A 24,610-nucleotide genomic window follows, 5' to 3' on the forward strand; every position below is an offset into this window, starting at 1 on the left:
CTGTAAGTTTGAAATTATTTCAAACCAAAACACACACAAAAAATGACAAATTATAAAACTTCTGGAAAGTCGGCAACAAAAACAACTCTTAACTGGAAGAGTAGAATCTGGGATCTAAATAAAAACTGCGCAAACATTGTAACATACAACCTTTAAGGAAGGATTTCAAGAAAAGGAACAACGTTTACTTTTCTTCACAGAGAATTTTTTACAGCTTTTATGTAGACAAACTTGATGCATTTACTGACATAGAGCTTTTAATTTAGAAACAGGGTCTGTGCACTAGTTAGAAACAGAGGGTCTGTGCACTAGTTCTATTGGCTAGACCTCCTTCCTTAGCATCACAATTTTCTCAATACTTTACTAATTTAAAGAATGGAGTTCGTTAAAGTACCGTAAACATTATAGTTAAGAAAAACATGGAGTTTTTCATAGTAATAGTGTAAATGGTGTTCGTTAAAGGTCATAATCTTTTTGCCTGTGCTTTTCTGTCAAGTCTAAACATTTGAAATTTTAGAATAGTTTAAACATTTTCCGCAATAAATTGCAAGTAGTTCTTCAGACCGTGAAGTAAGTAAGCGGTCGGGTGGCTGTACACATCTCTCGTCTCTCAGGCGGCCAACTTTCCACAGACTGCCGGCTCGCGCCTCCCCTGCCAAGCTTGAGGCAGCCAGAGCGCTTCCGGGCCTCCGCTGCGAGAGCTAGAACTCCCGGCGGGCCACGTAGAACCTACTGCGCATGCGCGCCCCGGCGCAGCCGCTGCGGAGGGACCAGTCTGGTTACGTCACCGCCAGCCTAGCTAGGACGGCTACAGGCGGGAGTTTTTCAAAATGGGAGTACAGGGGCACCGCCCAGGCTTTGGATTGTGTCAGGGAGAACTTTTAGTGCCTTTACCGTCGTCGCCGGGAGCGACGGCCTAAAGAGCCAAGCCTGATGGGCGCCAAGACCGGCTGGCTGCTTGGAGCGCTGCCTCGAAGGGACTGCGTGAAGGGAGCTAATCCAAGAAACACGAGCCGGGGCTTGGAAATATGGCGACCTGCATCGGGGAGAAGATCGAGGTCGGCACTCTGCAACGGGGCGGGAGGGAGCCGAGCGGCTGGACTCGAGACCGCTGTGGGAAGAGGGACTAGCGAAGCTAACGGCTGCGGGGCGGGCGCCGAGGTGCTTTGGTAGGGTCCCAACCGCCGAGGCCCCTGCTGTTTGTGGGCGGAGCGGTCCGCCCTTCAGAGACTGTAGCGGGGGCGGGGGCGGCAGGACAGGTGAGTGGGTGTCATCTCGGCCCTTGTCCCCAGGCTCTGTGGTTTTCCTTTCTGTAATCCCGCCCGAGCTGCCGCGCTTGAGTAGGGAAAGGAGGCTACCTCCCCCTTCTCCAGGGGGATGGCGGTTACCTCCGGCGGGAGCTGCGGCGGGATTCTTAGGCTCTCAGTTCTCACGGGTTGGCTGGAGATGGGAGGAGAAAGCTGAGGCTGCACTGAAGTTTTGAAACCAGGTTATTAGTGTGCTTCACCACTAGCACAGCCTGGAAGCTTAGAATCCCGCAAGGCGGCAACATGCCTTCCACTTCAGACACCTGCTGTATTGAGGTGTAATACCTGCTTGATGTCAAATTGCTCTCTCGATCCATTTATCTTCTTTTTTTTGCCCCTTTCCATCTTCCTTTCTATTCGTATGAGTCATCCCACATAATCTTTAATTTTAACTTTTAAGGATTTTAAAGTTGGAAGTCTGCTGGGTAAAGGATCATTTGCTGGTGTCTACAGAGCTGAGTCCATTCACACTGGTTTGGAAGTTGCAATCAAAATGGTAAGAATATATTACTCAGCTTCTCTCCTGTACCGTTTAATTAAAAGATGTCAGAAATTCCTTACTCATCATTCTTTTCATTGATTATGGTGTAAAGAACACGTTGCATAGGCAGAGACAGAAATATCTTAAGGACATCTTAGGAAAACCTTGATCTTGGGTAAATAAGTTTATCTTCATTAATGTTCAGTAGATCTGGTATATGTTGTAGTTATGCATACTTGTAATAGTGGGTAGAAATCAGATAACTAATTTGTTAATAATAAGAAGAATATACTGTGTATACATCTATATTGTACTGTGACAATTCTTGTTAGAAGTCCATTTAATAGTAACATAAAATGGACGAATTAATCATTTATCTGAACTAATTAGAAAAGAGAGAAAATTTTGTTTTAAAGCTTTGCTAAATTTGGATTTTTTTTTGTAGATAGCATAGTTGTGTTATTAAATTCTTTACATTGAGAGAGGAAATTAAAATGCATTGAGCAAACTTACATAGTGTCACCTCTGTTGGGCACTCTGCTAGGTGCGTGGAGAATATGGAGTAAGATGATTTCTTATGGAGTAAGAAGTAGACCAAAAGACTCCAGACTATTTTAAAGTTGGCTTTGAACTGCACATTTGAAAGCTTACCAACATTTAAACCTCTTCTCTGTTATTTTTAGATAGATAAGAAAGCCATGTACAAAGCAGGAATGGTACAGAGAGTCCAAAATGAGGTGAAAATACATTGCCAATTGAAACATCCTTCTATCTTGGAGGTAAGATACAAATTCTATATAAGTGGCCAAGAAGACTGAATTTTTATTTTTTTTTTTTAAGACAGTCTCAACCTCTCGCCCTGGGTAGAGTGCAATGGCATCATAGCTCACAGCAACCTCCAACTCTTGGGCTCAACAGATCCTCTTGCCTCAGTTTTTCTTTCTCTTTCTCTTCTTTCTTTCTTTTTTTTTTTTTAAGAGACAGAGTCTCATTTTATCGCCCTTGGTAGAGTGCTGTAGTGTCACACAGCTCACAGCAACCTCCAACTTCTGGGCTTAGGCAATTCTCTCTTGCCTGAGCCTCCTGAATAGCTGGGACTAGAGGCTATTCAGGCTATCCAGGCTAACACTGGATATTTTTTTGTTGCAATTTGACCTGGGCTGGGTTTGAACCCGCCACCCTTGGTATATGGGGCTGGTGCCCTACCCACTGAGCCACAGGTGCTGCCCCTTTTAAAATCTTCCATTTTTTTTTGCAGTTTTGGCTGGGCTGGGCTTAAACCCACCACCCCCAGTATATGGGGCTGGTGCCCTACTCCTTGAGCCACAGGTACCACCTCAGTTTTTCTGTTTTTAGTAGAGCTGGGGTCTTGCTTTTGCTCAGGCTGGTGTTGAACTTGTGAGCTCAAGCTATCCACCCACCTCATCCTCCCAGAGTGCTAGGATTATAAGCGTGAGCCGCTGTACCCGGCCTGAATTTTGATGTAATTTATTATGCCCTTTCACGTTTCAGCTTTATAACTATTTTGAAGATAACAATTATGTGTATCTGGTATTAGAAATGTGCCATAATGGAGAAATGAACAGGTATCTAAAGAACAGAATGAAACCCTTCTCAGAAAATGAAGGTAGGCTTCTCTGGGGGGGAAGGGAAAAGATAAAAATTTTGCATTTTAAAATACAGTTTTGAAGTATGTGCTATTTTATGAATCTGGTAAAACTGCTTCAATTATTGCTTTAGGCTTCCCCCTGCAAAAGCTGTTAATTACAGTAGTTCAAGCATTACAGAAGTAAAGTAAGAAATTGATTATCCTGCTTCTACCTCCTAAGTCACACTTTAAATTAAATCATTGTTAGCAATTTATCGTGTATCTTTTCTGATGATGACTATAAAGTAATTGTAAATCAAGCACAAATAACCACTAAAACCATTTATGTAGATAATATGAAACATTTCACAATGAGCCCCCTTGAACACACAGCTGCCCAAACTGCTGACTTAAGGTCAGATTGTTTCATCTGTACCCTTTTTACTCTCCTGATTTGCCAGAGTATTTTGAAACAAATTATAGACATCTTTTTCTTTTCTTTTTTTTTTTTTTTTTTTTGAGATAGAGTCTCAAGCTGTTGCCCTGGGTAGAGTGCTGTTGGCATCACAGCTCCCAGCAACCTCCAATAGATCTTGGGTTTAAGCGATTCTCTTGCCTCAGCCTCCCAAGAAGCTGGGCACCCGCCACAATGCTTGGCTATTTTTTGGTTGTAGTTGTCATTGTTGTTTGGTGGACCCGGGCTGGATTCGAGCCCACCAGCTCTGGTGTATGTGGCTGGCACCATAGCCGCTTGAGCTACAGGCACCAAGCCTAGACATCTTTTTAACTATAAATTTTCTAGAATATGTCATTACAAGATTGAGACTGTTAGAAAAACATAACACAAAGTCATTATTGCACCTAATAATTCCTTACTGTCAAATACATAGTTTCAAACTTACCCAATTTCTCATAAATAACTTTTTACGGTTTAAATCAGAATCACATAAGATCCATACATTGTCACACAAATGATTGTTTTCAGGTTGTCTTGCCCTGTAAGATTGCAGCTTACATAAGAAAGGTAGTTGCATAAGAAAAGTATTTGCTGATAGGCTTTTTGTATATTTGACTGTAACCCATTTGAAAAACAGTTTAATCATGTGTGTAAGAGTTATGGAAATGTTCATAGTTTTTGACTCAGATTCCATTGTTGGAATTTATTTTGAAGAAATAGTGTGAGTTGAAAAAAATCCCTACACCCATTGATGATTACCTTTTTCATAATACTTTTATAATTAAAAAGGTCTTTTAATTAAGACAGAATCTGCAGAAGCCATAAAGGAACAGAATTATCAATTTGACTGAAATAAAATTAGAAACTTTGTGTGACAAGAGATCCATTCAACAAAGTTAAAAGAGAACAATAGGAAGAAAATATTTGCAAGGCATATGGCTGAAAAATTAATACTGTATTAAAAGATATAGGGCATGCCTAAAAAGAAAAAAAGATAATTGAATAGAAAAATGAATAAATGATATGAGCAGACTATTCACAAAAGAAAAAATAAAAATGGCCAGTAAACATGAAAAGATGCTAAAGCCCAATAATAACTGTAAGAATGCTAACCACAATAATGAGGTACCCATTTTTTTACTTACTGAATTGAGACCACCTAGTGTTAACAAAGTTACTTGTGAAAATACAGCCTTTTCAAATGTAATTTGGCAATATAGGAAAATACTAAATTTTCTTATCCTTCAACCCAGTGATTCTATATCTTGAATGTACTGTAGAGAAACAACCCATGCATATATACAAGAAAACAATCATGTACAAGAATATTTATTACTATATTTTTTTGTAATCTGGAAATTTCAGAAATGGCCCAAATATTCATCAATAGCAATTAAATAAAATTAAGATCTGTGGTACCAACATAGAAATATATCTAAGAAATATTGTGAAATGGGTAAAAAAAGTAATGAAACTATATATTTTATATCATTTTTATATTTAAAAAGCATTTATTAAATTGCCATAGATTTAAATGTATATAAACAACCAGAAGAATATTTGAAAGAATGCATACAAACTTGACAGTGATTACAAAATGTAATCACTTTTGGGAAGCATCAAAAGAACTTTTGCTTTTCTTTTATACAATTAGAAGATGTTTGTGAATTGTTGTGTAATAAATAAATAATTTTCTTAATTGCTATGGACTTAAAGTTACCCTGGTTACCCTAATGATTTCCAATTGCTAAAAAACTTAATCTTAACTGTATGTGGACAGCTCATTGGTTGAAAAGGACAAAGATTATAAAAGGAGTCCCTAGTTCTCTTAAAGAAAATTAGGCAATACTATGTATTATGATACCATCAGAGTGGTATTTTGGTTGGGAAATCTAAGCTTCAAGTCAGTAGTCTATGGCTAATGTAATGTAATGAGTTTATATATCTAATATAATATAATATTATAGCATATGTACCTAGATTCATAATATATTTCAAGTACATATTTCAAATATACTGACTTTCAGATTTTCTAAATTGTAAGTTCTCTTTTTTGCATCCTACAGCTCGACATTTTATGCACCAAGTAATCACAGGAATGTTGTATCTTCATTCTCATGGTATATTACACCGGGACCTCACACTTTCTAATCTCTTACTTACTCGTAATATGAACATCAAGATTGCTGATTTTGGATTGGCAACTCAGTTGAAAATGCCACATGAAAAGCACTATACATTATGTGGAACTCCTAATTATATTTCACCAGAAATTGCAACTCGAAGTGCACATGGACTTGAATCTGATGTTTGGTCCTTGGGGTGTATGTTTTATACATTACTTATTGGGAGACCACCTTTTGACACTGACACAGTCAAGAACACATTAAATAAAGTAGTATTGGCAGATTATGAAATGCCAACTTTTTTGTCAAGGGAAGCTAAAGACCTTATTCACCAGTTACTTCGTAGAAATCCAGCAGATCGTTTAAGTCTGTCTTCAATATTAGACCATCCTTTTATGTCCCAAAATTCTTCAACAAAAAGTAAAGATTTAGGAACTGTGGAAGACTCAATTGATAGTGGGCATGCCACAATTTCTACTGCAATTACAGCTTCTTCCAGTACCAGTATAAGTGGTAGTTTATTTGACAGAAGAAGACTTTTGATTGGTCAGCCACTCCCAAATAAAATGACTGTATTTCCAAAGACTAAAAATTCAAGTGATTTTTCTTCTTCAGGAGAGGGAAGCAGTTTTTATAATAAGTGGGGAAATCAAGAACAAGAAATCAGTGATCGTGGAAGGGGCAGAGTAATCCAAGATGCAGAAGAAAGACCGCATTCTCGTTACCTTCGTAGAGCCCATTCCTCTGATAGGTCTAGCACTTCTAACAGTCAATCTCGAGCAAAAACGTGTATAATGGAAAGATGTCACTCAGCTGAAGTGCTTTCAAAACCCAAAAGATCAGGAGTAGATGAAAATGAAGAGAGATACTCACCTACAAATAACAATATCAATGTTTTCCCCTTCTTTAAAGAAAAGACATCCAATAGTTCTGGATCTTTTGACAGACCTGCTAACAATCAAGCACTGTAAGAATAATTCTATCAAAAGCATTTTATTTTTCAGTAAGCATTGTACTATCACAAATATGAAGCTATATCTAAGGGGAGGCTACCAGGGTAATGAATGTCTTTTTTTAAAACACCGTCAGAGGCTCCTGAGGCATTTGTTAATTATGATTTCTATAATGATTTTGAATTGTGATTAAGAAACTTTTTAAAATGAATATATGCATTCACGAATGTTTTTATAGCCAGTCCCCAGCTTATGAACAAGGTATGTTCTGTAGGTTCTTAAGTTGAATTTGTATGTAAGTTAGAATAGGTACATTTACTTATTACCTGTAATAGCCTCCATATCTAAGTGTAAGTCAAACATCATTGAGGTGTTTTTAACTCGGGGACTTACTATAGCCTCTGTAAGAATGAGTATATATGTAAGTAATTTGGGGACTGCCTATATAGCATGTGTTTAATACCTGGGAATTTTTAGTTACATTTATTATACATATGGAGCAAATCTCTGGTGTAAAGTACCATATATTAGACATGTCTGAACTCTAAAACGCTCTATTAATAACTATATATATGTAGAAAAAATGAGCCTGAGTGATGAGTAATGATAATTTTGACAGCTTCTAACATGAAAACTAATTTTTTAGTTAACTGTAGTGTTTTTTTTTCTTTTTGTTCTATTTATGTTTAATTATGAGAGAGCAATAGTGATGTAGAAACATTGTCACAGTGCCATGAGTATTTTGGTATGAGATTTTAGTGTTTTAGAGACATTTTAGTGATGCAAACATTATTTTCTACAATTCTAAATTTCAGGTATTAAAATCAGAAGAAATCTCCCTTTTCTAATATTTTTATCTTAAAATATTCCCTGATAATTTTGTATTAGCTTACGTCATTTGTTTGTTTGTTTAGCTCCAATCATCTTTGTCCAGGAAAAACTCCTTTTCCATTCTCAGACCAGACACCTCAGACTGAAATGGTACAACAGTGGTTTGGGAATCTACAAATAAATGGTGAGTTTTTAGTGGAGTAGTTAGCCAGAATTTAATTTCAATGGATAGGATGAGGGGGGCAAAATTAATTAGTTGGACACTTGCTAAGCATTGCAGCTTTCTATTTTCGTTGTCTTAATAAATCCGTTTTGATAAATTTTAATAAAGCTATATTATAATAATAGTAGTAAGAAATTTTAAATATTTACCATAAGTCAGCCAACTGTGCTTCATGTTTAATGTATATACTAACTTATTAAATTCTCACAAAACAATATATGAGGAAGATACTGTTATTATGCCAGTCTTAATTGCCCAAGCTATATAACCAGTAAGAAGCAGGATTCTAACCCAAGCAGTCTGGCTCAGAGGCTTTGCTCTTAACCCATGTGCTCTTATAGCCTCTATTTAATAAGCACCTCCTATCAATGCTCATTAAATAATCAGAAGGTGGTTGACCTTAATTTTTTTTTTTTTTTTTTTTTACTAAAAGATTAGCTTCCTATAAGTTGATCTTAATTTTTAAGTAAAAGCTGATATGGACATTATAGTCTGTCAATGCAGCCTCACACTAAAATACACATACTAAAACCTGAACATTTTTAAACAACTATCATCCAAGTCATTATTTTGTTCATAGACATATAAAGTTTGAAGGTTAAAACCTTCCTCATTAATGAACATGACAGATTCACAGGTGGTGGGTTGGGAAATAATGATGGAAAAAGGAGAGAATAAAAAAGAAACATATGGAGAGGAGGTTTAGTAAGTATTGTGTTACCTCACAAAGAGGTATAATACAGCGTATTTTAAACAGGGTGTGTATGTCATCTCAAAAGTCTATTCTTTTTTTCTTTTCTTTCTTTAAAAAAACATTATTTTCCAGAAGCCCAAATGGGAATTAATCTTTTCATTTATATGTGTTAAAGATAATTCAAGTTTGTTTTTTAAATTATGAAACTGTCATGTACCTAATCTTGTACATCTGTTGTGTTTACGGATACTTTTACTTGTAACATGGACTTGTCTGAGATGAAGAAATAGCCTTGTTTGTAAATCTAGAAGTGCTACTGCACTTTTAAAGTATATTATTTGATAGCAAATATTTTTTGTCATAATGGGAGTGGGGGGAGATGACTTTTTCTAAAAGTTATTTAAGAAAAAATTGTAATGCAAATTTTTAGAGTTTTGCATGGAAAAATTGCTTTATAAACTTTTACGTAATTTAATCATTTAAAGCCTTTAAAAAATAATGTTCCGCTGGATATGGTGGCTCACGCCTGTAATCCTAGCACTCTGGGAGGCTGAGATGGGTGAATTGCTTGAGCTCAGGAGTTAGAGACCAGCCCGAGCAAGAGTGAGACCCTGTCTCTAAAAAAAAAAAAAAAACCAACAACAACAAAAAACAAAAACTAGGGGCATTGTGGCTGGTGCCTCTAGTCCCAGCTCCTCGGGAGGCTGAGGTAAGAGGATCACTTGAACCCAGGAATTTGAGGTTGCTGTGAGCTATGACACTATAGCACTCTATCCAGGGTAACAAAGTGAGACTCTCTCTCAGAAAATAATAATAATGTTCCTATGTGAAATCTAAAACCACATAAAGGGCGGCACCTGTGGCTCAGTGGATGGGACGCCGGCCCCATATACCAAGGGTGGCAGGTTCAAACCAGGCCCCGGCCAAACTGCAACAAAAAAATACCCAGGTGTTGTGGCAGGCACCTGTAGTCCCAGCTACTCAGAAGGCTGAGGCAAGAAAATTGCCTAAGCCCAGGAGTTGGAGGTTGCTGTGAGGTGTGTGACGCCACGGCACTCTACTGAGGGCGATGAAGTGAGACTCTTGTCTCTACAAAAATAAAAATTAATAAATAAAACCACATAAAGTATAAATTGGTAAAGTTCAATAAGAACTTTTTAAAAAATATGGGTGCAAATAAACATGTAATATTAATAATATTAAAGCTGTTTATATAATGTTTTTGCTTTTTGTTGTATATTTTCTAAGTAAAGTTGGGGTAGATAGTCCTTAGTTTAGGGAGAGTAATTTACATATTTTTCTTATGCAGAATGAACTCAAGTGTGCTTTGTTGAAGCCTTGAATTGCTTGCTTTAGACTCTCTAGTGACTAGTTATTCCCTTGATCGAAAAATTAAATTTCATGTTACTATCTTTTCTTAGTTTTAGAAATACCAAAGGTATTCCTTTAGGATCTGGCTTAAAATGTCCTTTTATAGTTACTATCTTATGTCATATCTTAAACCATTTGTTAGAAAAATTACGAGCTTTTTTTTTTTTTTTAAACTAGGTTTCTTTTGTTAAAATAAATGTTGTTACAACCAGCATGACTTTGTTTTCTGAAGACTTGGTTTTTTTGGTTATTTACTAAGTTGCTTTATTCTATGTATATCATAGCTCATTTAAGAGAAACTACTGAATGCAACAGCATTAGCTCAAAACAGGACTACCAAGGCCAGCCAGATTTGCAGAAGGACATGTCAAGAAGTGCTTGGACTGATATAAAACCCAAAAAGAACTCTAATGCTTCTGATAATGCACATCCTGTAAAACAGCTGAATACCATGAAACATATGACTGCACTTCATAGTAAACCTGAGATAATTCAACAACAATCTGTTTTTGGCATAGATCCTCTTTCTGAACAAAGGAAGACTAAGGGTGTGGAGCTATCGTTGGGTTATCAGAAACGTACATTACGAAGCATTACATCTCCTTTGGTTGCTCACAGGTTGAAACCAATCAGACAGAAAACCAAAAAGGCTGTGGTATGTCTATTATTTTTCTAAGTTCCTATATGATATTTTTCTTGAGATTTCAATTCTTGACAACATGATATTTCTTAGTTCCCTATAATATCCCTGTACTTTGGGGTATGTACTTGATAAACTTATTTAAAGAGAAAGACTAGATATTTACAGAAAGATAGCTCTTGTTTCCCTCTGACTTCTTAAGAATGGTGAATTGCTATTGATAAGTTTTGAATTTTAAACTATAAGTTTAAATAAAATAGATTTGAATGAAAAACATTTAAAAATAATATTGACTTAATGCTGTTAAATTTTTTAGTCATAATTCCAATCAGTGAGTTAATATTTAATATCCTTTGCTTTTATATTTTACTGTTTCTACATTTAATCCAGCCTTTAGTAGGTATACAAGAAAATAAAGCTTTTTTTAACAACTGAAACTAAAGAAAAGGAATATGCACTTTAGGAATATGTAGAGTTTAAAAACTGTCCTATGTGATTGAATTTTTTTTTTTAATTCCATTTTCATCCTGTTCCTTGTTTTCTGTTTCACTTCTCATTTCGGCCTTGCCTTTGTTGGGCTTGCTATTGTCTTTTCAAAGACCTTATTCTCCACCCTACCTTCTGCTTTCTTTCTGCTGACTGGTTGTCATTTCACACTTCATTATATATCTTACCTTTGCACCTTCTGGTTCACAGTTGTGCTTAAATACAAGACAGGGTCTAGACTGTTGCAGTGAAGCAACTATTTGATTTTGACTTTAATATTTGTTTCTACCATGGTAAAGTACTTTTCTTGTTAGAGCTGTTCTAGTAAACAAGAGAATTGTTACTAATTTTGGTGGATTATTAATTTTTGTGGATTTTTTTTAGGTGAGCATACTTGATTCAGAGGAGGTATGTGTGGAGCTTCTAAAGGACTATACATCTCAAGAATGTGTGAAAGAAGTTCTTCAGATATCTAGTGATGGAAATATGGTAATGAAGTTACTTTATTATCTTATAACTTCAAATTATCGCTTAAACATTTAGCATTCTAATTCATTCACAATGGTATCTTTCAGGGTTTTTTGATAGGATAATGTCTCTGGAATTCAAAAACAGAGAGCATGCTGAACATATTTAAATAAATTAGTGTAAAAACAATTATAGCAAAAAAAACAAAACAAAAACAATAATAGTAACAAAATCTAAACTTTTGGCTTAAGTTTATAAAGGAAAACAATTACTTTTAGAGAATATTTAACATTTTCCTATAAAATAATATTCAATGTTACATTTGATCTCTTACGCTTTTTAGTAACAAAATATATTTCTCTAACTTAATGGCAAATAATTAGAATTCTTAAAATATTTTTTGGCAGATCACTATTTATTATCCGAATGATGGAAGAGGTTTTCCTCTTACTGATAGACCACCTTCGCCTACTGACAACATCAGTAGGTACAGCTTTGACAATTTACCAGGTATGTAAGTTTACCAGGGAATAAATGTAGATAGTAGATACATATGTATATATATAAAAATTCTACATAGAGATACAATAGATTATAACTATCTTGGCTTTAGTCAGACTATAGGTCATGTTCTTGTACTTTGTATTTGGTGAGATTTGGTGTACCTTTTTAATCCAAAATTTATTTTTCATATTATGTTATAACATGTTTATTATATGTTTTTTTTCCTTTTTTTTACTCTTCTTAAATTATTTATTTTTGAGACAGAGTCTAACTTTGTGCAGTGATGTCACAGCTCAAAGCAACCACAAACTCTTGGGTTGAAGTGATTCTCTTTTTTTTATTATTATTATTAAATCATAGCTATGTACATTAATGCAATCATGGGGTTTTATAGACCATTTGACATATTTTCATCACACTGGTTAACATAGCCTTCCTGGCATTTTCTTAGTTATTATGTTAAGACATTTATATTCTACATTTACTAAGTTTCACATGTACCCTTGTAAGATGCACCGTAGGTGTAATCCCACCAATATGTTTATTATATGTTATGTGTTTCATATTATGTGTTATAATGTTTATTCTACTTACTTAAGTAAAACCTAATTTTGAAATATTAATCATATTACACAAATGTAATTTGTGCAGTTTGTTTAGAATTTGATTAGAGTCGTGTTAAAAAATTAGGTATAAACTGGTTTTTGACCTTTGAAATTATTGGTGTGCTACATAAATACATAAATGATCATTTATAACTATGGTTAATCAAATACCACTCCTAGTTCATTATGGATATTATGGATTGGGGAAATAATCCCTAAATAGAAGGGCTTCATTGGAGGTGATTTTTAGAAATGAACAGGAAAACCTATCTAATCTAACTCTATTAGAAATCAAAACAGGTAGATAAAACTACATATCAGGTCAACACTTTCTTTCCTCATATTAAGTAATTTGTTTTCTTTTTTCCTTTCAGAAAAGTACTGGAGAAAATACCAATATGCTTCCAGGTTTGTACAGCTTGTAAGATCCAAATCTCCCAAAATCACTTACTTTACAAGATATGCTAAATGTGTTTTGATGGAGAATTCTCCTGATGCTGATTTTGAAGTTTGGTTTTATGATGGTAAGTAGTATTTAAAAATGATAGTTTTTTTGTTTGTAATTTAGTAAGTAGTATGTGTGTCTTTTTTTATTCAACACAATAAATTTTAAAGATATATATACAACCGTATATATAAATTGCACAGTACAGTATATGTCAAATCATGTTATATAGAACTTATATATACAGTACCTTTCTATAAAGTTTTTTCTACAATATGTATATTAGTTCTCTTTTCCTACTTAGCTCCAATTTTTTTTTTCTCAAAATTAGAGCTAATTAAGACCTTCACATTCAGTCAATATAAGGTCCAATTTAACTACATCCACATTGGTGGTATAGAAATCACATGAAATAAGTAATATCCTATTTCTTATTGGAAAGTCAAATGGATATATACCAAATCATGGGACAAATGTGGCAAAAAGGATAGGGTAAATCAATCGTATTTTCCTAAATATGTAAAGATTATTTTTAGTGTATAAAGCTTCCTTCCTACATAGCATATATATCACACAGTATACATATTATTATAGCTATCCTTCAATTAAGGTTTTTTTGTTATTGTTGTTGTTTTTGAGACAGAGTTTCACTATGTCGCCCTCAGTAGAGTACTGTGGTGTCACAACTTACAGCAACCTCAAACTCTTGGGCTTAAGCAATTCTCTTGCCTCAGCCTCCCAAGTAGCTAGGACTACAGGCACCCACCACAATGCCCAGCTTTTCAATTATGTTTTTGCATTGAAAGCAATGGTTTTTAAAATGTCATAGAAGTATCAGACTTAAACCAGGTCTATGCTGGAAAAAAATGAATCACCTAAATTTCTTGAATACTCTTAAGAGTCTCACTTTGGCGGCGCCTGTGGCTCAGTGAGCAGGGCACCAGCCCCATATACCGAGGGTGGCGGATTCAAACCCAGCCCCGGCCAAACTGCAACAAAAAAATAGCTGGGCGTTGCGGCGGGCGCCTGTAGTCCCAGCTACTCGGGAGGCTGAGACAGGAGAATCGCTTAAGCACAGGAGTTGGAGGTTGCTGTGAGCTGTGTGACGCCGGCACTCTACCGAGGGCAATAAAGTGAAACTCTGTCTCTACAAAAAAAAAAAAAAAAAAGAGTCTCACTTTATTAATGGTCAGTGAATGAATATCAATATCTTAATCTAGGAGCCATTACATACTGGTATAATAAGTTTAGGAATAGTTAAGAAAATGATAAAAGAGTAGTTTTTTGCTTATTTTTTAGGAGCAAAAATACACAAAACAGAAGATTTAATTCATGTAATTGAAAAGACTGGGAAATCGTACACTTTAAAAGGTGAAAGTGAAGTTAATAGCTTGAAAGAGGAAATGAAAATATATATGGACCATGCTAATGAGGTACATACTTATTTATGGGCTTTTCATACCAATGAATAATAATAAATGATATGGGTGAAATAATGACAGAAAGCATTCTTCTTTTAAAATAGGGTCATCGTGTTTGTTTAACACTGGAATCCATAATTTCAGAAGAGGAAAGGAAAATTAGGAATGCTTCCTTTTTCCCAATAATTATAGGAAGGTAAATGTATGAAAATTTTAAGCGTATGTCTAAAATATGTAAGATAAGAAAATGGTGTTTATATATAAATATTCTTTATTTTTCTGTAAATTGAAAGCTAAGACAAATATTTGGATGTTTCTCCCTCAGAAAACCTGGTTGTATTAGTTCACCCACAGCTTTATCACCTCCTTCTGTGGATCCAAACTACTCAGTAAGGGATAGACCAGCTTTGAGTAGAATGATGATGAATAGTGCTGCTTCTGCAACACAGGCACCAATACTTAATCCTTCTGTAAGTACATACCTGTCACTTCTATATTTCAGACCTTTCAGTGACTTGCCTGATTTCCTTCATGTAAACTTAAAATGCCTCACTCTGCCTTTTCTTACTACTTCCCTGCTTTTCCAGGCTCATTCTGAGCCACTTTATCTCTACTACCTGTGCTTGAGTGTCAAAGGACTTTTTCCTATTCTATTCTCTTGACCTAGAACTCTTTTCTCAGCTCTTTAACTTCATGTGACCAATTATTTCTCATCTTTCAAGTCTCTGTTTAAATGTTACCTCATTGAGGCCTAATCTGACCCCTCTAGGAAAAAGCTCAATATATTAACATGTATATGTGGTTATTTCATTTTTACTAGTAAAAAATATTTAACTGCCTAAATATGCGTGATAGGCTCATGGTTAAGTAAATTTATTATATACTTACTGAATTATTATGCCAGTGAAGAAAAATGCAGTGTTAAAGAAATGCGGGAGGAGTGTGTGTGTGTGTTTATGTATGTATACTCACATACACACATGCTGATTATAGCTATGAAAATATATGCCTTGGGAAAAAAAACATAAGTCATCTACCAAAATGAAAACAGCAATTATTTTTTTCTTTTCTATGTTTTTCTAATTTTCAATAATGTTATATTTTAATTTTGAAATCTTTTAAGAATTACTTTAATGAAAATCCTGTAATTTTTTACTTTTGCTGAAGTTGGCTTATAAAAATGCTGAGGAATAATATTTTTCTGTCCTTTACTGTTTGTAGATGGTTATAAATGAAGGACTTGGTCTTACAACTATAGCTTCTGGAACAAACATCTCTTCTACTAGTCTAAAAGATTGTCTTCCTAAATCAGCACAACTTTTGAAATCTGTTTTTGTGAAAAATGTTGGTTGGGCTACACAGGTGAGAACTTTCTTAAAAAGTGAATTTTCTCATTATGAGTTTTTTTAGTTTTCATACTGATTACATAATTACTAGTTACCTTCATGTAAAATTACTGGGGCTTTACTATCACTTATGTATTTTTCCAGTCTTGTCTTTTGTTACTTTATCTCATACTATATGTAGTGATTATTTTATTTTATTATTTTACATAATTATTTTAATGATTTCACAAAGAAGTTTTTACAGTTTTTTTTACATTGGTTACATCATTAGCATTTTTAATTTTTGTATTGTTTGTATGCAGTTGGAAAATTCCAGATATTGCTGATCACAGAACGCCTTCTAAGGCCTAGGTGACCTGATTTTGCCCTGTGTTTTTACTTATTTTACAAAAATGTGTTTATTTACTATACATCACAATAGCTCAACCAGGGACTTAATTGAAAAAACAATAGCACAGCTCAAGATACAGAGTCCTATACAGAAATCAAGAAAAGGACAGACTATCTAAGGAAAAAATATAAGAAGAGCCCGGACAGCCTGGTTCAGAGCTCCTGGCTAAATACCTATTTTGAGTAGCAGTTTTCTTGCAGATACTTCTTAAAAGCTGTGAGATTTTTTCCAGAGCTCAGAAGTGTATATGTAGAAAGGGCTGTCAATGTTGAATTCTTCTAGCAGGCTGTGCAAAGAAAGTAGTGTGGTCCTGATGTCACATAGGGCAGACCACTTTCTTTCAGGATGTATAGGCAGATATTACCCATGGTGTCCACATTGGGGTGGTTGCAAGGCATAAGGAACTTTAATATGGGTGCATTCTAATGGTAACCGGTAAGGAACCCTAGGGAGAGCTTATGCCTCAGGTCTTCATATACTGTGCTAGCTGCTCCATAGGTGGTCCCTACCAATTTGAAAGTCTGAATCAGGGAAGAGAGAAATCCCTGCATCATGAGTGTCATCAGCTCCTCCTATTGTTTGCCCATGGGTTGAGATTTTTGTGAGCCCATCCTGTCCTTTGTTTTTAAAGTAGAGGCCATAATAAGGACTAATTGTGAGGAGTTGAGGGCAATTAGGCATTTTAAGTTTTAGAAATTATTTGTAATCTCTATTAGTGGAGAAACTTCCATTTGGTAAAAACAGGAAAGGATTCTTATATTTAAAAGTTAAGTGAAAGGTGCATGCCTGTAGTCCCTTATATTCAGGAGGCTGAGGTAGTAGGATCACTTTGAGTCCAAGAGTTTGAGGCCAGCCTGGGCAACATAGGAAGACTCTGTCTCATTTTTAAAAACAGTTAGCAATGGACGACATGATCTTATACTTAGAGAACCCCAAAGACTCAACCACAAGACTCCTAGAAGTCATCAAAAAATACAGTAATGTTTCAGGATGTAAAATCAATGTCCACAAGTCAGTAGCCTTTGTATACACCAATAACAGTCAAGATGAGAAGCTAATTAAGGACACAACTCCCTTCACCATAGTTTCAAAGAAAATGAAATACCTAGGAATATACCTAACGAAGGAGGTGAAGGACCTCTATAAAGAAAACTATGAAATCCTCAGAAAGGAAATAGCAGAGGATATTAACAAATGGAAGAACATACCATGCTCATGGATAGGAAGAATCAACATTGTTAAAATGTCTTTACTTCCCAAAGCTATCTACCTATTCAATGCCATTCCTATCAAAGTACCTACATTGTACTTTCAAGATTTAGAAAAAATGATTCTGCGTTTTGTATGGAACCGGAAAAAACCCCGTATAGCTAAGGCAGTTCTTAGTAACAAAAATAAAGCTGGGGGCGTCAGCATACCAGATTTTAGTCTGTACTACAAAGCCATAGTGGTCAAGACAGCATGGTACTGGCACAAAAACAGAGACCTAGACACTTGGAATGGAATTGAACACCAAGAAATGAAACTAACATCTTACAACCACCTAATCTTTGATAAACCAAACAAGAACTTACCTTGGGGGAAAGACTCCCTATTCAATAAATGGTGTTGGGAGAACTGGATGTCTACATGTAAAAGATTGAAACTGGACCCATACCTTTCCCCACTCACAAAAATTGATTCAAGATGGATAAAGGACTTAAATTTAAGGCATGAAACAATAAAAATCCTCCAAGAAAGCATAGGAAAAACACTGGAAGATATTGGCCTGGGGGAAGACTTCATGAAGAAGACTGCCATGGCAATTGCAACAACATCAAAAATAAACAAATGGGACTTCATTAAACTGAAAAGCTTCTGTACAGCTAAGGGCACAATAACCAAAGCAAAGAGACAACCTACACAATGGGAAAGGATATTTGCATATTTTCAATCAGACAAAAGCTTGATAACCAGGATCTATAGAGAACTCAAATTAATCCACATGAAAAAAGCCAACAATCCCTTATATCAATGGGCAAGAGACATGAATAGAACTTTCTCTAAAGATGACAGACGAATGGCTAACAAACATATGAAAAAATGTTCATCATCTCTATATATTAGAGAAATGCAAATCAAAACAACCCTGAGATATCATCTAACCCCAGTGAGAATGGCCCACATCACAAAATCTCAAAACTGCAGATGCTGGCGTGGATGTGGAGAGAAGGGAACACTTTTACACTGCTGGTGGGACTGCAAACTAGTACAACCTTTCTGGAAGGAAGTATGGAGAAACCTCAAAGCACTCAACCTAGACCTCCCATTAGATCCTGCAATCCCATTACTGGGCATCTACCCAGAAGGAAAAAAATCCTTTTATCATAAGGACACTTGTACTAGACTGTTTGTGTCAGCTCAATTTACCATTGCCAAAATGTGGAAACAGCCTAAATGCCCACCAACCCAGGAATGGATTAACAAGCTGTGGTATATGTATACCATGGAATACTATTCAGCTATTAAAAAAAATGGAGACTTTACATCTTTCGTATTAACCTGGATGGAAGTGGAAGACATTATTCTTAGTAAAGCATCACAAAAATGGAGAAGCATGAATCCTATGTACTCAATCTTGATATGAGGACAATTAATGACAATTAAGTTTATGGGCTAAAGAGGGATGGAGAAAGAGGGATGGAGGGAAGAGGGTTGGGCCTTAGTGTGTGTCACACTTTATGGGGGCAAGACATGATTGCAAGAGGGACTTTACCTAACAATTGCAATCAGTGTAACTGGCTTATTGTACCCTCAATGAATCCCCAACAATAAAAAAAAAAAAAAAATGTTAAAAAAAAAAAAAAACAGTTAGCAATGAGTTTCAAACTTACAAAATGTTATGTAGCTGTAAACCTATGTGTACATTATCCAAACACTTAAAGCATGTATATACTTTTAAGTGTGATACATGTACTTATTGAGATAAAATGCAGTGCAGGTCTTCATGGGGGTGGGTAACATTTGTTGAGTATGTGATACCATGTTTTTCACATACATTGTCTAGTTTGTCCCTCAGAATAACTTAGTAAAGTTGATGTTATTTGCTTTTATAGATACTAAAATTATGGTTTAAAATGGTAGTTTTACTTGCACAATCTTACGCTATGCTTATAAGTTACCAGAGTATGGATGTAAACCTTGGTCTGTTTGATTTCAGTGTCTATGGTTTCTTCTCTGTACAATGTGCCTCCCTGTTTTAAGTGACACTTTATAAATATTAATGATTAAAAGAAGTTTCAAAGGCTAAAATGTAACATTCTTAGGCAAGGGAGAAATTCTTGTGGCCTAAGGACAAAGAGTATTGCTTTAGTCATGTCCTAAATCCCTTTTCGGTAAGAAATACTATGTGAGAAAAAAACAACCAAAAACCTAGTCAGATACCCTAATGGAAATTATTGGGAAACAGGATTCATTTTAAAAAATTAATTTAAATTTTATAATATCCTAGCTATTAAAGGAACAATCTGGAAAAAACACAAATGTTCTCGATGTTGCTGCTACTATCATAGCACCAAAATTTGTGGTCACCCACTAGAATTGAGGTTTTTTTTTTTTTTCTTTTTTTATAAAAAGTAAATTTTTTTCAGGTTAATGTAAGGGTATAAACAACCAGTCAAAATGTTTGATTTTGTTAGGTAGATTTTCTCTTTTGGTTATGTCCCACACACAACAGGTGTGCCAAACACCCCTACCCCGCGCCCATTCAGTGAGAGTGCCCCAACCCCTTCCCCTCTTCTTCTCTTTCCCTTCCATCTTTACCCGTCCCCTCAACTTGAATTGAAATGAGTTTTTCTTCTATGTGGGCATGCATCGGATCTTCTACTGACTTCATATTGTACTGAGTACATTGGTTAATTGCTTGTCCATTCTTGTGATACTTTACTAAGAATAATGTGTTTCAACTCCATCTAGGATATTACAAAAGATGTGAAGTCACCATCTTTTTTATGGCTGAAAATTCACAGTATTCCATAGTGCACATTTACCAAAATTTGCTAATCCATTCCTGAGTTGATGGGCATTTAGGTTGTTTCCATGTCTTGGTGACTATAAGTTGAGCTGCGATAAACAATCTAGTGCAAATGTCCTTATGATAAAATGATTTTTTTTCTTCTGGGTAGATGCTGGAGTGGAGTTTTTTAAACTGTAATATGAGTACCTTTTAAAAACCTCAGACCTTCTATTGTCTGGTAATTGTATGCTTATTATTTTTCTAGTTAACTAGTGGAGCTGTGTGGGTTCAGTTTAATGATGGGTCCCAGTTGGTTGTACAGGCAGGAGTATCTTCTATCAGTTATACATCACCAGATGGTCAAACAACCAGGTAAGGTCTTAAAATACTAATTTTAATATTTGAGATTTAGCCCTTTGCTATAATTTTACGTTATGTGTTCAAATAAATTATTTAATAAAATTACTGTTTTTAGTTTGGCAGTGATCCTATCATTAAACTGTTATACTCACAGTTCACATAGTCTTTTACGCATGTTTTATGATTATCTATCTTCATTAATGCAGGGAAATTGGCATGAATAATCCATTCCAAGTGGCTGGATTCCTGGTAGCCTTATTGCATAGTCTTAATTAGGTTGACCCTTTCAGGAGAAATGGACTTCTAAGTTCAAAGTAATATACCTTTGGATATATGTGTTTATGATTTACTTAAAAGAATATAGAAACAAGAAATCTTTCTTTTAAGAGATAACCTAATTATTTCTCCCAAATAAAAGGCTAAATTCCATGATGTAATGTGAAGTGATTAATGGCTGAAAGACTTTTTTTGCATCTATGTATGTATTCTGTATGAAAATGTGTGCCAGGTGGCGTGCTAATAATAAGAATCTGGCATTAGGAAGAACACGCAGTTTGGTTTCCACATTTAAGCAATAACTTATTAAAAAGAGATAGGCCATTGATGATGCTAATACAAACATGCTACTGTATGAGAAGTACTTACGGTAGTGGGAATACTTGGGACAAATATAATTCATGGATTTTTGTTAAATATACAGTACCACCACTTAAAGAACCATATAAAGTGATTCTTTATTGAAAGCTTTTTCAGATGTTCCAGGAAGTAGAAGGATGCAAATGCAGAGTAGGTAGAACCCACTTTCACAGGATAAATTTTGACATTGTCCTTGGTATGGTTGATGGAAATAGTTAACAGGTAACTTACTATTTTCTTTAGAATTAGGGCTTTCATTTTAATGAGGAATCTATATATTGGGTTTACTTTAGAAATTATAAAGCCAGTTCATGGTTTTTGATCTTTTTTTTTTTTTTGAGGAAAAACAAGTCTTTATTTTTATTAATGAATAGGTTACATAAAAATTATACCTGATCTAATTTTTTTATTATTTAAATATATTTAGGAATTGGTATTTTTTTTTTAAAGTGGGTATGCATCACTTGATTTAGGTATCAGACAATTTTGTATAATTTTTCTGAGGTTCTTGTCATTGAAGAATTATTGAAAAAATATATAATATGCTTTTTGATACTCTCATAAGAAGCAAGTTATGTTTTTGTCTTTTTTCCTTTTGCTTCACTTAGGTATGGAGAAGATGAAAAATTACCAGAATACATCAAACAGAAATTACAGTGTCTTTCTTCCATCCTTCTGATGTTTTCTAATCCAACTCCTGGCTTTCATTAATTAAAACTCCTTTTAGACGTATATTTAATAAATAACTTTTTGTTAGCTTGAAGTAAAATGACTTTTTTTATTCACTATAGCTTTTTCAGAAAGCCTTTCTGTGAAAGAGAATTTTAATCTATACTTAAAGAATGTATTTTGAGAGAACAAAGCAGAATAAAACTTGAATCACTTACCAAATACAGTGATCATGAGGAAAAGAGAACACCTTTGTTCTTAGAACATATACCCCCAGACTTACTGTGTTATACATTTGATTGAACAGTCTTTTAAAAGCAGACATATAAATGGTATGTGGTATATTTGTGCTTTTATTGTTTTCCTTCTCAGACATGTTAAGAATCATGGACAAAACATGCTGGAGTTTTGGAATTTTTGAATTTGTAAATAATGTGTATTTATGTTATAAGTAACATATGTAAACGTGTATATTTGTTTTATATTTATTTTTGTAGTACCAGTGTCTGATGAAACGTTTCTGCAAATACATTTTATAAAAAATAATAAATACAGTGATAAGTTACTTTATCTTTTGATTTATTTAATTAAATATTTTAAAGCAAATTACTAGTAAACTCAACTTTAAAATTTTTTTGTGTTTAGGGGTCAATTAAATTTTAAAAACTAATTTTGCAAGTGTTAAATACATCATTTACTCAAAATATCTGTATATTTTAACGATAACCATTTTAACACTGAAGAATTTAATGATGCAATTAATTTTTTAAATGATGCAGTTAATTAAAATGAAAAAGAATATTTGATCGTAGGATAGACATTCCTAATGAAAAAAATAGGAATATAATGAAATTACTTAAATATGATAAAAGATGCCAGGTACAGCAGTTCAACTTTGGGAGGCTGAGGCCAGAGGATTGCTTGAGGCTGGAAGTTTGAGATCAGCCTGGGCAACATAGCAAGACCTCATCCTCACAAAAAAAAAATTTTTTTTTAATTCAGCAAGATGGCATGTACCACCCATAGTTCTAGCAACTTGGGAGGCTAAGGCTGGATTCCTTGAATCCAAGAAGAGTTCAAGGCTGCAGTGAGCTGTGATTGTACCACTGTATTCCAACCTACACAACCCCATCTCTTAAAAAAAGAAAAATGGGCCGGGTATGGTGGTTCACACCTATAATCCCAGTACTCTGGGAGGCCAAGGTGGGTGATTGCTTGATCTCAGGAGCTCAAGACCAGCCTGAGCAAGAGCAAGACCCTCTCTCTACAAAAAATAGAAAAAGCTGTCTGGGTGTTGTGGCAGGTGCCTGTAGTCCTAGCTACTCAGGAGGCTGAGGGAAGAGGATTGCTCAAGCACAAGAGTTTGAGGTTGCTATGAGTTATGATGCCATGGCACTCTTTCGAAGGCAACAGAGTGAGACTCTGCCTTAAAAAAAATAAAAAATGATATAAAATGTTTAAACTACATTTTCCTGTTTAAACTACTTTTTCTCTGTCATAAAAAAAAATGATGAACAATGTTTAAACTATTTTATTTATAATCAGAGAACTATTGGAACAATTTCTATTAAGTAAATAATGCCATAATTATTCAAGATTGGAGGGTTTTGCCTAAGGCTGTGAGAATAATAATAATTATGTTTGCAACATAAATTGCAGAGTTAAGAAGAAGACAACCTGATACAAAAATGAACAAAAGAAAATATTTTGACGAGGAAATTCATATGGTCAATAAAAAGGAAATATACTCAACCTCATTAAAACTGGGAAAATGCAAAATTAAAACAAGGGAATCATTTCCCTTTATTAACAAATTGGTAAAAAAAATAATATTTCTCACAAAGTTATACAGGATATTCTCATGTGTTTAGTATAAATGATAGCTGTGAAAGTAAATGGTATCTATTAGAATTAACACATTGGTAATCAACTTTGAAGGAGAACACTGGAAACCTTAGAGAAAGTATTATCAGAAATAATATTTTTGGCTCAGTGCCCATGCTCAGTGGTTAGGGCACTGGCCATATGCACGGGGGTTGGTGGGTTTGAACCCAGCTGGAGCCTGCTAAACAACAATGACAACAGTAAAAAAATAACCAAGCATTGTGGCAGGCAGCTGTAGTCCTAGCTAGTTGGGAGGCTGAGGCAAGAGAATTGCTTAAACCCAAGAGTTTGAGGTTGCTGTGAGCTGTGATGCCATAGCACTCTGCTGAGGGCGACATTAGTGAGACTCTGTCTCAAAAAAAAAAAAAGAAAGAAACTATTTTTCCTTTAAAAATGAAAAAAGTAGGGTGGTGCCTGTGGCTCAAAGGAGTAGGGTGCTGGCCCCATATGCTGGAGGTGGCAGGTTCAAATTCAGCCCCAGCCAAAAACTGCAAAAAATGAAAAAAGTAATTCCTAGTTAAATTTTGAAGGTTAAGGACTCAAAACATACTTATGCTTTGACAGAACTTAACTACACATACCTTTTATTATCTCTTCCCATGTTTGAGTATTTTTTTTTAGATATTTCTCTTTCACATACTTTACATGTGTAAGTTTGTATATCTTAAACTTTATATTTAACATGTTTAAGAGATCAATACATATACAAGTATTTTAGGTACATATATAG

At 34.8% G+C, this 24,610-nt stretch overlaps 1 protein-coding gene across 3 annotated transcripts; it reads left to right on the forward strand.

Moving 5' to 3' along the window:
* Nucleotides 1-763: 763 nt before the first annotated feature.
* PLK4 (polo like kinase 4) lies at nt 764-22,561 on the forward strand. 3 transcript variants are annotated; one of them, XM_053578174.1, is made up of 16 exons: nt 764-1,058; nt 1,708-1,803; nt 2,472-2,567; nt 3,301-3,415; nt 5,900-6,926; nt 7,827-7,927; nt 10,316-10,686; nt 11,542-11,646; nt 12,033-12,135; nt 13,109-13,258; nt 14,479-14,612; nt 14,705-14,796; nt 14,926-15,070; nt 15,822-15,962; nt 20,597-20,703; nt 21,936-22,561. In XM_053578174.1, exons 1-16 carry the CDS (start codon nt 1,029-1,031, stop codon nt 22,036-22,038), a joined length of 2,916 nt encoding a protein of 971 aa, XP_053434149.1. In that variant the 5' UTR covers nt 764-1,028; the 3' UTR covers nt 22,039-22,561. The 3 variants fall into 3 exon arrangements, with proteins under 3 accessions (XP_053434149.1, XP_053434020.1, XP_053434094.1); XM_053578045.1 differs by having other exon boundaries at nt 10,550-10,686; XM_053578119.1 differs by having other exon boundaries at nt 1,029-1,058; nt 2,476-2,567; nt 10,550-10,686.
* The last annotated feature ends 2,049 nt before the right edge of the window (nt 22,562-24,610 follow it).

This window comes from Nycticebus coucang, chromosome 1 (genome assembly GCF_027406575.1).
Source record: "Nycticebus coucang isolate mNycCou1 chromosome 1, mNycCou1.pri, whole genome shotgun sequence".
NCBI classification, from domain to species: domain Eukaryota; kingdom Metazoa; phylum Chordata; class Mammalia; order Primates; family Lorisidae; genus Nycticebus; species Nycticebus coucang.